Source organism: Mastigoproctus giganteus, unplaced genomic scaffold (assembly GCF_048544385.1).
Source record: "Mastigoproctus giganteus isolate SK-2022 unplaced genomic scaffold, ASM4854438v1 scaffold_31, whole genome shotgun sequence".
Classification (NCBI taxonomy): Eukaryota; Metazoa; Arthropoda; class Arachnida; order Uropygi; family Thelyphonidae; genus Mastigoproctus; species Mastigoproctus giganteus.
The window spans coordinates 133,444-146,803 of record NW_028328308.1 but is presented as its reverse complement, the minus strand read 5'-3'; the positions used below and the strand labels follow the sequence as shown (position 1 = coordinate 146,803).

Sequence of the window (13,360 nt, the reverse complement as noted above, 5' to 3'; positions counted from 1 at the left end):
GAAATCTCGTACCTCACGTGTTATCTACGTAGGATAGATACGGTGTCAGTGGTTCAGTAGTAGTAAAATTCCGAGCGTGATGGGTAAAGGGAATGATTTATCGGACTTTGATAAAGGACAGATTGTGCGTGCTCGACGAGTTGGTGCCTCGATTTCCCAAACGGCTGAACTGGTGGGGTGTTCCAGAGCCGCTGTAATTAAAGTGTACCAGGACTAGTTAACGTGTATGTATATACAATACCCCTTCTATCCTAGGGACGGCCCGCCCCTGCTCACGGGAAAGCTACATTCACGCAAACATGAAGCTTTGAAACGAAATTTTCATCACAGCAATTGGTTTTCAATATGATAAAATGCTAAATATGAAGCTACAACTGAAGCTGCTTTCCGTGTATCTCACTTGTTAGCTAAGAAAAGGAATCCATTCACTGAAGGTGGGTTTATTAAATCTTGTATGATAGCAACTGTCGCAGTGTGCTATTCAAGAATATAAGAGTTATTCAAGAATATAAGTCTTTCAGGAAAATCAATAAGTAGAAGAGTCTAAGACACAGGAGAAAACATTACGTGTCAATTAAAAAAGAAAGCACGAGATTTCCAGTGGTTTTCTTTGGATCTTGATGAGTCAATAGACGTGTCTGACATTTAAGAGTTGCTGGTGTTAGAATCAATTCGCGGAATTGATGCTAACTTTGAAGGGACTGAAGAATCTGTGAGCAGCATGTATGGAACAACTACTGGTGAAGACATTTTCAAAGAAATTGAAAAAAATATTGATTAACTACGATTTGGATTGGAAACGTCTGAAGTGTATTACTACTGAGGGCGAAAGAAATATGTGCGGTATAGGAGAAGATGTATTTGCGCAAATCTACAAAGCTTGTGAAAGTGCGGGATCTACAAACCCATGGTGTTTCACTGCTTCATTCATCAGCAGACATCTTGCGAAAAACATTTAGATCTTTCATGTGTCATGAAACCAGTCGTATCAACGGTGAACTTTATTCGATCTCATGAACTGAATCATCGTCAGTTTCGAGCATTTGTGGAAGATATAGAAGCTGAATATACCGACTTGCCTTACCACACGGCAGTGAGGCGGCTTAACAGCGATAAAGTTATCTCGCGATTTTTTGAACTTAGGAAGGATATTGAAATTTTTCTGCACGAGAAAAATCGTCCTCAATCGCTACTTGCAAACATTGAATGGTTGTGGAAATTAGCTCTTTCAGCAGAACGTTTGTTTCTTAATTAAGTGAATCTCAAATTTCAAGGGAAACTGCGCTTATATGCACATATACTCTGCAGTGAAAGCATTTCGACATAAATTGACCTTTCTTCAATCCTCACTGATGATGAACAGCTTTACCCACTTTCGGTGCTGTGAAAAGTTTAAGCAACAAGCGAACTCTCCATTTCCGCCCAAATTTGCTCAAGACATAATTAGTGATCTGAAGCAACAGCGTTTTTCTCACCTCGATGAAAACTTGAAAACGTTAAGGATCTTTCAAAATCCATTTGACTGCACCATCGAGGATCTCTCATCAGATCTTCAACTGGAAATAATTGACCTGCAGTTCAATCACATGTTGAAAGACAAATACAAAGAGGGAAACTTAACTGACTTTTACAAATGCCTCCCAGAAGAAGGATATACTTCTTCAAAACATTTTTCTCGGGGATTTATTTCAGCATTTGGTACAATATATCTATGAGAGAAGACATTTTCAAAGATGAAGTATAGATAAATCTGTTTATAGATAAGTGATCGACATTTATAGTCAGTTTTGATTACAGTAAGCACACATTTTGAACTAGAGTTTGACTTAATTTTGCAACAGAAAAAATAATTTCGTGGTTCTCATTGATTCTTCATAACACCATCACCATAAGAATTATATTGAAGTTGATGTATGCTCTTAAGGATAAATATTAAATGACTAAAAATATGTTGTTTTTAGTTTTATATATACATGATTTTGCTTTGCATTTGGCTTGGCCCGCAAGACCTAAAAACATTTCCAATCTGGCCCGTCTCCAAAAAGTTTGCTGACCGCTGCTATAGGTAATTACGTCAAGTTGTGGGCACCTCATATCTGCTGTGGTATTTGCAGGGCAGTATTATAAGGAATGGTGTTTCGTAGTGCATGCTTTTTTTTTGTATATCCTCGAATATGGAGAGTGCCGGGGAAGTGTCGTTTTATTTATTTATTTGTTTTTTTGTTAGTTCTTGGCGCATCGGCCTCTGTGGCCATATTGCACCTCCCAAAGTTTTTGAATTTTCTACTCTGATCCAAGCCCGAGGCAGAATTCGAACCCGTGACCTGTGGGTTGCCAGGGAGGCACTTTACCCACCCGGCTAGCCCGGTCTGCTGGATGCGTCGTTGTCTTCGTTGTACTCCGATGCTACACAATGAAGGCCCAATTCGGGATCCACCTTACAGAGAAGAGTCCTCGAATCGGATAATGAGTCTGCTGAACAGGATACTTTGCATTGCTCCTGAAAACTCTGTTCGAGTAAGACGCCACGATGTTCTAATTATCAAGAATCTGTGGCTTAGTAAGGAAGTTGATTCTACGGAGTGTGTAAATCTTTCAGGTCACCAGCGTTCCCGAAATTGCGTTTAAAAGAATGGCATCTACTGGATCCGAGCTGCAAGGGTTGCACATGGAGAAAAAGACATTCTCGCTTATGTACGTTTTAACCCTAGCAGGATTCCTGCGCTATTTGTTTCGATTTGATTGGTCTTTATGAAAAAATTGGCATGAGTCGCAGTCCGTCCAGAATTCTGTCGCCTTTTTATTTTATCATCACCCATTACAGTTTCCTTCCCATTTTCGGCTTCCAGGTTGTGAGAAATTGAAACGAAATTACAAAACTGCGTAGTGATATGTGCGACAGATTAAATACTCGTACGAAATTCATTAATATTGAAAGAAAGTTTAACACAGAGTACCGTTATAATTTTACTTGTCCTTCAGTTGTAAGAATTTCCTAAACTCGTCCAAAGGCAGAAGGGATCGAGGAGCACAAAAACATCCAAGAAATTAAGCAAATAAAATGTAGCGCTGAATCAACGTGATCAGTTCAAACTTTTAAATGAAACATTTTTATACTTCTAGGAAAATAAAGTGGGGTGCTGGAAGAAATTAGAGAAAGATTGATGAAGTTATTGTGGATAATTTCAGCGAACGAGTTTTGGTCCTGCCGGTTGTCTTCTACGATGAAGTAGCTGCAAATTACAATTCTTCACATATCGAGTACAATTAGTTCACTGGAAATCTTGACATCGGTTAAGAAAAAATCCGATCGTGGTTGATTGAATGTCTGCTATTTTGGAAGTGCGCAGAATATAATCACGAGACCACACCAGGTTCGAAAATTGCGATGCGTGAAGTACGAGTGCAGTGAATGAAGTCCTCGCTATTTCTGAAAATGAACGACAAATGTTTAATAAATCCTGTTTTCTTATAAGCCAGCCGGTTTCATTATTCTGTCACCGTAACTTTTGAAAGAACAATAATTCAGGAAAAGTTTGAAAGGTGCGTTGCTTCACAAAGGGAATCGAATCCTGTTGACACTTTGTTCATATTAAAGAAGAACAATGCGGAAATATGAAGCACGTGTTGAAGTAGATCCTGTGTGACCAGATTAAATCGGTGTCTGTGGAGACTTCAAGATGCAGAAGTTTGTTCTGGGTTCGCAAAGGGACTTCATTAAGCGACCTGGCCTCTGAGAGAGAGACAGCAAGGCAAATCAGCACTACAAGAAAAGAGAATTCTGCTCTGCCAGAATTGATTAATGTAGTAAACAGGTCCTTGCTTCAGTCGGTCCACGTCAAGCTGAGACTGTCAAACAATTTGTTAAAGCGCTTGATCCTCGAGTTGACATTCCAAGCGAATATAATGTTTCCAGAAGTGTATGATGCAAAAGTGAACGGATGAGCAGGTTTATATATAGAAAGTTGTAACTTACATTTGTATATATGTATATATCCCAGGTAAATACTGTAATATATGTAGAGGTTTAGAAGTGAAAAATTAAAATTCTGTCGTTATGATTACGGTTTCTAAGAGTCTCATTCTTCAAAAGTAAAACACACTGCTTGAGGATACAACTCTGATTCTATCTTGGCAGGGAAAATTAAGAAAGAAACCTCAAGGACTAGGATCTTCTGATATATATATGCAGACAGGTAGCTTGTGGGCTTTAGAGGTTGAGGTTCCAGTTGCATATTAAAGAAAAATCACATATAAAACGGTTTAATACAACTACGAATAAGTTCTAAAGCAGTCTGAGTATATAAAAAGGGCACGAAAATAAAGTTAGCCTTAGACTCACTTCCACAAGCCTGAAATAATTCTAAAACGTCTAACGGAGTTTAACTGGCAGAATCTATATACCCTCCCTCCGAGGGAAGCTTTATCCTGCTTAGCTCAAGAACCTGAGGTAGCCCAGTGGTCAGGAGCGAGAGTGCATAGCACGCGTTCCTTGAGTGGACCGGGGTTCAAGCCCGTGACTACTAAATACGATAAATATTTGGATTTACGATTTATTGTAAACTCTACTGACTTGGTTGTCGTGCCGGAGTATTAACAGAAATTTAACTCAGACAAGAAGCGCTGGCCGGGACATCGAAAGAAGTTCGTATTACATCAAAAACGATCCCATGGTTCAATTCAGACATCAAACTCGCTTTTCAACTCAAGCAAAAGGTCTACCGACGTTGGCAAAGGACGAATAATCAACAAGACCTCATCACATATAAAAGAGAAAGAGCTTTATTTTTAAAGCAAAAAAAGAATAGCTCACAGGAAGCTGATTATCGACAGGATGCGACACTCAAAAATAATACGCAACTTTACGACAAATTAGTCTACAATGGAAGAGAGGATCTTCATGGATTGGGCAAAACTGACCTTCTAGCAGCATAATCATTCCGTCTTTCCAGTGGTAGAGCTACCCTGTATTCGCTAATTTGTAAATATTTCTTATTTGTAGATTTAATTTAGGTAAGTTGACATCCACTCATTGTAAAACTGATTTATATTTAATGTAAACTTGTTTGTTTACATGGAATGTAAAATTGCGGATCGCCCTCCTGGCCGAATGGCCTTGCAATTCATTGGGTCAATGAACTGATTTAATAAGAAAAAATAATAAAATAAAGTCTGAATTACTTCGAAGTAAACATTGCGTACCACCAAACTGCTTTTCACGCCTCGAACCAGAATGGCGATCACATCAGCATCAGCGTTGCCAACCGCAGTCAGTTGAAAAGAGCTGAGCCACAAATGCACAAATAGATGAAATCCTATGTTAATAACGAAAAAAAAAAAAGCTTTTTGTAGCTAAAGACAATTTAAACGATTGTTGCATATTCCCCGAAAAACGATAGGGGGGCACGTTCCCGGTGCCCCTACCCTGAATTCGCCCCTGCGCGCGCACACACACATTTCTGGCTATTTTACACATTGCTGTTTCATCGCCGCGGAGTTGAACTAACGTTCTACAGCTGCCCTACACAAGATACCCTTCGTGCCACGTGAGTAGCAGCAGCACAGCAGAGCGGCCTCTCGTCTTCACCCGAGCTAGTCTCGTTCCGAGCACTTCCTGCTAATTTCATTTCGCCCCACGGAGCTCTTCAAATCCAAACCAGTCGCTTCCGGAGTATCAAAAGCGACTTCTCTCCCGTGAATGTCAAAGGCCACAATCGTGCCACGTGCAACGCATGGTTCATTGATCCGTGCGGTTAGCGTGCATGAATGGCAATCGGCCATTCTCTCACTCATTCCTCTTGATCACGTGACTACCCACAGGTGAAGAGTTTTCGCTCGGCGTAAATGGAAATTTCTGCACCGTTGCGAAATGAAGAAACCCGAAAAGAACGCGCGCCCCCCCTCCTCCACCCTTACACAACCTTTGCCGTCATCTGGCTGCTCATTTAAACGCAATTCCATCTCATAACTGGCGACGTCATTGAACAAATTGAAGTCTTTTGTTTTTCAATCTTTCAAGAGCATTTCTGTGACTCATTTAAATTGATGGAAGGATAAAATAATCACAAATACCACCATCGCCCGCCTGCCCAGTTAGCAAATACCTTCTGCGTACAAAGGCTACTTCATTCGATTAACAAACGAACAACGACAACAACTGCCATTTAAATTATGGGCCACCCGAACAATTTAGGAGGCAAATACACCCGTGCTCACAGGCACGGGTGTATTTGATTTCTAAACTGTGCGCAGTCTGGTTTGTTTGGCTGCTTGGCGAGAAAGAAAAACACGAGTTTGTTGAAGAAAATACTTCGCTACCCCCTCGCCAAAGACTGACTAACTCAGCCACAGTGAGAATGAAGTCAATGTTCGAAGAGAGTGAATGTAGGAACCACGCTCAGCAAAAAAAGTTTCACTTCGGTAAATCACAGCATCTGGAAAGCGGGCAACTTGTGAGGAAACCGGATTGAACACTTTGATGCCCAACTGGATTGTGTACGTTTTTAATTCTTATGCTTTCTCGGCCCGCACACATTAATGCAAGTGGGTAGTTTGGATAAATTTAAGATTTAGACAAATTATTACGGGGTTGGACAGAGCGTGTGATGCAGCTTGCAATTTTTTACGTACACTGCTCTACAAAATTAACAGAACACGTAGAAAACACTTTGTAACTCGTGCGGCTTGCGATGTAGCTGGACAAAATTTGGTACGGTGGTGAACCACAGAATATCGATGAAATGAAGAGGCAGCAGGAAACTTCTGACAGGTACAAAGAACATCTATAGGGGTTGTATAAGAATTACCAAAAAGATCCCATTAATGAAGTCGATACGAGATGCTCGAAATTAAGACACGTGACATCAGTACGGCCTGACATCGGTGAACCATGCTGATAAAAGCGTGTCTATAACATTCTGTGGCTACAAATCCCATTCCTCCACCAGCGCGCACCTTAGCTCTCAATGTGCCCGAGGAGTTAGCTGTCGGTGTGCAATGCAGTGCCAAAGGGCGTTCCACACGCAATCTAGTGCATTTAAGTCACGGCAGTCGCTGGATATCTTGAGTTTCAGCGCCCCAAGCTTCGGGGGCCCAGCATGATAATAGAAAGATGTATAAAGCTCCATTCAGAAGGATGACTTAATGAAATCTACATCAGGAATCTTTATGAGACCATCGAGAAGGAGGATGCTTACAGTGAAATTCAGACAGTAATAGTAATACAGTGGCGTGCAAAACTTAAGGACCAACACTATTTCTAAAAGTTACAACTACAAAATCAAACAAAACAGCCCTTGGCGATTTGCATAACTGCGGCCGTTCAGTAGAAAGCTGGTGCACGTGCAAAAATTTGAATCGTGATGAGAGGGCTCACATAAACAGATAAAAGCAGCAGTTCAGCAGTTATGTGAAAATTACCGAATGGTGAGCATCAATTGTTTCACGCGTTCCATTGGTTTCATACAGTGCTGCAGGCAACGAAATGGCCAATAGGCAACATCTGGATCACTTTACCAGGGGTTGAACAATTGGGAAGCTCGAGGTGCGATGCGTGTGGCTGCAGAGTTCGGTATAGCCCATAGCATCGTCTCACATGTGTGGTCGGCCTTCACAACGACAGGTACAGCTGTTCGAAGGACCAGTGGTGGTCGTCCACTAAAAACAACGCCCAATGATGGCCGCTATATACTCCTACAGGCCAAGACGGACCGACACCAGCAAACCAGCTGGTGTCGGTCCCCATTGCAAACCAGCTGCACAGGTCGCGGGATATCGCAGTTTACTGTGGCCAGGTGACTCCACAAAGGTGGACAGTTGGCCCGACGGCCAGTACGCTTGTGTCCTTTTTAAACCTGCCCATCTGAGACATCGTTTACAGTGGCGCATCGAACACAAGGACTCGACAGCAGCACAGTGGGGTAAGGTTCCCTTTCCTGATGAGAGTAGATTCAGTCTCAGCAGCGATTCTGGACGTCATCTAATCTGGCAAGAGGTTGCGCACGGTATCACCCCACAAACATCACTGAAAGGGATCGATATGGCGGTCCAGGTGTTCTCGTCTAGGGAGGCGTTATCTTGGATGGACGTACACAACTCCACACACTGGAAGGCGGTACTGTAACCGGTGCACGCTATTGTAGTGAGGTAATCCTTCCCTTTGTGCGTCTATTCCGAGGTGCCATTGGACCCGAGTTCGTGTTTATGGATGATAACGCCACACCCCATCCGATCGCACTGCAGCTGTTGATATGCTTTTGGAAAGTGAGGACATTGTTTATGGATTGGCATGCCCGTTCTCCAGAACCGATCTAAATCCTATCGAACACATATGGGACGCTCTGGGGAGACGCCTAGCAGCACTTCCACAGCCACCAGAAAATGTTCACCAGCTGAAGGTGGCACTGACATAGGAATGGACGATGTTACCGCAAGAACTTATCAAAACAATATTATTCTTAGTATGGACAGGCGGTGCAAAGACTGCATCGACATTAGGGGTTGCCATACTCCCTACTGAGGACCACCTTAGAGGACTTCCCTTTGTTCCATCTTTGTCAGTGATGCATCTGTATCATGGCAGCAAATGACAGGTTGCCATTTTTGAATAAAGCCCCTCTGTACCGTTTAGTTTCCGTTGTTGTGTCGGTGTTGTTTCCTTCATAATTTTTGTACCATACGAGGTTCCTTTTGTATGCTTTTCCCATATTCAGGCCATTCCTATGAGAAGCTACAGGTGAAAACCAGACTGGTCCTTAAGTTTTGCACACCATTGTATTATTGGTATGCAATTAGTGGTCCGCAACATATATGCGGCCTTCATCGATTACTTTGCGGTAATCGATGTAGGCTGTGTATAGGGCGCCTTCGTAGCCGGTTGGGCAGGAGCAGCAGTGCGTAACACACGCTTCTTCATTAGACCGGGGTTCGAGCCCGTCACCACCAAATACGGAGAATGCGGAAAGGTCAGGGAATGACCACTGCATAACCCCGGAGCAAATTGGCCTTAGTTGCTAATGCTCCTAAAAACCAAATAACAACAACAACAGCTGTGTAAAGGTTGCGGTGCTTCTTGTAGGCTTGCTCCATAGCTGCGGATCTATGGTTAATTGCTTCTTCCATCCTTTGCTCCTCCGCTTGCTTTCTGCTCTTTTTTTCAGGCCTGTCTTGCAGACGTTCTGAGCTTTCTCAGGAGTAAAAGGTGGAGATGGGCTTGTGTCTAGGAGCCACCCTTCATATCAGGACACACACAATCAATGTACAGAAAGACTACAGTATATATAAGAGCATGTATATAAATCTGTATATAAATATTGTATATAAATTGATTAATATTGTATGTAAATTGATTAAGATAACTTGAGAATGTATATACAGTTGTGTGTTAATAAATAAAATAAAAATAAAAATGCTCTTCGGCTATTATGTTCTGACTCTCCAAGTGGGATGATATCTTCCTGGTTATGCAGCTGGTCAGGATCTTTTACATTGTTGGGAGGCAGGTGATTGGCCTATATTTCACCGGGTTTCTTGTATCTTCGTCTTTAGGCTTCAGATATGTGATTCCTTGAGTGAAAAATTTGGATTGTGTTCCGGTATCTTATCATTCGAGTGAACTGCTCTGACAGGTGCTTGTGTGTGTGCAAGTGAGCTTCTTGTACCATTAGTTGTAGATGTTATCAATTCCTGGGGTTCGCCAGTTGTGGGTGTTCCCGATTGACTGTTTTACTTCTTCTTCTCCAATCCCTCACTCTCTCATTTCTAGTGCGTCCTTGGTTTTCTTGCGCTCTAGTTCTATCCAGGGGGCTCGGCTGTTATGTCTTACTTCCCTGCTCCATATATTGCCCCAGAACTTCTCGATCGTCTTCTTCTTGGGTGGCCCGTTTCCTGCTTTCTCATCTTCACCCCAGTTTCCCGTTGAAGGCTCTTTGGTCCTCATCGAAGATCCGGTTGTTTATTTTCCTCTGGGAGCTCTCTTTGTATCGGATATTCTCTTGCTGAGTGCGAGGACGTTCTACTTCAGTGTGTCCAAGTATTCTCCTATTCTCTGATTTCTTGTCTCATGTTTGCTGTGGACGCTGTCTCTCTTGAGGATACTCTTAACTTTCCAATCAATTTCTTACTTCTATTTTCCTGTTGGTACTGGGTCAACTCACCTATCTTGACTTCTAATTCTTCTATCTTCTGCTGAAGTCTTCTTTCCAAAGCTGGCAGTTCCTTCTGTTTTCGGTTCTTCTGCTGCTGGTTTCCTTTCTTTTTTTTCCATTAATCCTAGTGCCTTCTATGCCAGCACAGTATACGGTTGTGTGGATAGTCTCCAGCGTTGAACCATTGCTGTTAAGGTAATGAATGTGGTATTATTTGGCGATTGAGACGGTTTGTTACTGTCCACAGGATTTTATTTGGGTTGTATTTCTTCTTGGTCTTCCTCCTCTGGTTCTCCTCTGGTTCCATATTGACCATATTCTTTGTTCTTTTTAGTTGATCGTTCACACCCTGCTTTATTTTTTCCAAGATTGCAAGAGCTATTAGGTTCTTCGTGACGATGGTCCTTCTTTGTTCCGCTAATCGCTGGTCGGTGACCTGAATATCCGGGAATTGTTCTAGCCATTTGGTATGTAGTGTCACACGGCTCATTGTCATATAGGTCGCCAGCTTCGTTATTTCGTAGTAGGCTCGCATGATGTTTTTTTTTTTTTTTTTCTTTTTTTTTCCTATTATAAAAGAAAATCATTTTTATAAACAACTAAATGTAAGATTCCTCCGGCTTTCTGTGTAAGAAATCACTATTGTATAAAATTTATGTTAATAGAATCTTATTATTATAAAGAACATATTCATTTCTATATGCTCCACTTCATGCGTTGGGTCATCTTCCTTCCTGGGTGGTCACTAGTGCAGTTGCGTAGGAAGCACTTCCAGTTGGTGTGGCTGGATGGTCTTGCCCTTCTCTTGTTGTAATCTTACGGGCAAAAGAACCCCGACAAGTCCCTTAAACGAGGTCCTTTTATGTATATGTATACCTGCCTCACAGTGGCACCAGGACTATTCGTCCATCTCCACCAATTGTCATGTAGAGAGAAAAAAAAATCCTCTTAATCACATCGGCCTTAAGTGTAAATGTGTATTTACCAGGCCTCTCTGCCATCAAGTGGCAGCCACCAACATGAGCAAATACCACTCGATTCTCGCCCTAGTACAAGGAGCCGGGCCTGGGTCTACTCCTATGTCAGTGCTAACATAACACCAGAAAATTCCGCACCCACCAGTGGCCGTACAAAACCGGCAGGTGCAGAGAGGATGAGTTCCTTAGAGGATGAGTTTTTTTTTTCTTTCTTTGCTTTTTGTGGTGAATAAAATACACCACGAATTTCCCCCTCCTCTCTCTCTCTCTCTCTCTCTGGAATGGGCCGCCACAGAATATTGCTTCAGCCAGTGGTATCGCATTACTTCTTGTGGGTGAAGTTCGTCTCAAAATTCAGACCCTAAGAGCTATGTGCCTGGCTTGGCCCACCTTCCAGTGGTGTGGACGAATATCGAGAATAATTGCCCAGAATAAGAGCCCAGAAACTGAAGTCGAGGTGAATTCAGTTTCTGGGCTATTGCGTTGTTTATGTTCACACACCTGGTCCGTTGACAGTAGTACTGCACTTCACAGTGACACGAGCAGGACTGATTGACGGTCTAGGAGCCAACCCTTTGAATAACACAAGGACCCTTTCAGAAACAATTTCACACGCCAAATTCTTCTTGTTCTACGGGTGTCATTGAATGAGGTGTAACAAAGACCTTGGAATTCCACAAAGTAATAAGAGAGAAATATTCCGCTTTGGTGTAAATAGAAACTCTGGAGTTATAAACTCAACGCTCATTTACGCAAGGAGACTTGACATGCGTGTGTTTATGCATTTAACACATAGAGTACATGTCGTGGCGCTGCAAAGTGGTCCTTTGTCACACAGATTGTATGACGCAAGTTGCGCTCTTGTTTTCAATTATACAATATTAGTAAAATAACGTATGTCATACCTGGAAGCTCAGCAATAGACACCCTATATAGGGCCCTGCACTTCTTAGGGACAATTCTAATTAAAATGTACGTTGAAATTTACAAATTTCAATTTTGGAAACGAAGAGAATCGTTGAGAAACTGGCTGTTGTTATTTTTGTTATTTGGTTTTTTTAGGAGCATTAGCAACTAAGGCCATGTTGCTCCACATCCTTCGTATTTGGTGGTCACGGGCTCGAACCCCGGTCTAATCAAGAAGCGTGTGCTACGCACTGCTGCTCCTGTCAACTGGCTACGGAGGAGCCTCCAAAGAGAAGAGAAACTGGGGTTAATGTGAAAAGATCAGGCGTGAGTACACCCAGCGCCAAAGTGTTTTGGGAACAAAGTTCTATAGCGCGTTTCGTTTTTAGTTTCAATCATTTTTATTGAGCAGACAAGCAGGATGCGGTCAGAGAACAGCTAACAGAATTCATAAACTGTTGTTTATACAGAGCAGTTTACGCTTCAATAGTTTCTTTGTCCATTAATAACAGATCAACACATTCATTTTATTCGTGATTAACTCGCAACGGGCGTGCGACAGTAAGGTGACAGCCAACTCTTCAAAATGTGCGGTGGTAACCTATAAGGACCCTAGAAAGAAGAAGATCTTTCATCCTAACGATATAAATAATCAATTTATTATACCCGAATCCCATCACAAGTACTTCGGTTTTGATTCATCAAGTAGTTCATTTTATCCCACTTCGATAATGCACCGTTTACTGGACTTTTATTTGTCGCAACCGTCTTTCCGACCCAGAACAGGAAAACATTTGTTCACGAAGGAGAATATTCAAAAAAGTGCACAAAACTGCTTCTAAAATTCGATGGCTCTCAACTTTTCCACAGGGAATATTTTTACAATTACCTCCAAAGATTTTCCTCATCTTATCTATTCAATAGGTGAACTGATCAAACTGAAATAATTGGCTTATAAGCTCGTACGTCACAAAATCTTAGATACAAGAAGCGTAGAAAATATTATTGTTCCCATCACTTCACTTCGATCTCTCTCTCTCTCTCTCTCTCTCTCTCTCTCTCTCTCTCTCTCTCTCTCTCTCTCCAATGAAATGCAGAAAAACAGTCCATTATATTTTGATCTAGTCCCACAACAATTTCAACCGGATCCTTCCGTAAATTATCCAAACTTCATTCACACTGAAAAACATCAACTCGGATTTATCTTTAATTCTGGAAACCCTGAAATAATCGCCTTCGCTTTGCCACGTTTAATGATTATCTGAACGCTTTCAATGATTGAGTGTTTCTGAATAGAAATATATTCTGATAAACTATTCTTTTACGCGCACT

The 13,360-nt window shown here is 41.8% G+C and overlaps 2 protein-coding genes across 2 annotated transcripts in view; one reads left to right on the top strand and one right to left on the bottom strand.

Annotated features, from left to right (window-relative positions):
- The window catches only part of LOC150074866 (protein ABHD15-like), an 87,632-nt gene that overhangs the window by 52,969 nt on the left and 21,303 nt on the right, over nt 1-13,360 (bottom strand). The gene's annotated exons all lie outside the window — the stretch shown is intronic.
- On the top strand, nt 908-1,255 carry LOC150074867 (protein ZBED8L-like). The gene has a single exon (XM_090389451.1). It carries the CDS (start codon nt 908-910, stop codon nt 1,253-1,255), a length of 348 nt encoding a protein of 115 aa, XP_090245577.1.

Bases quoted from the DNA above. Each gene is read 5' to 3' on its own strand.
- LOC150074867 (XM_090389451.1), top strand. From the start codon at position 908: ATGGTGTTTCACTGCTTCATTCATCAGCAGACATCTTGCGAAAAACAT.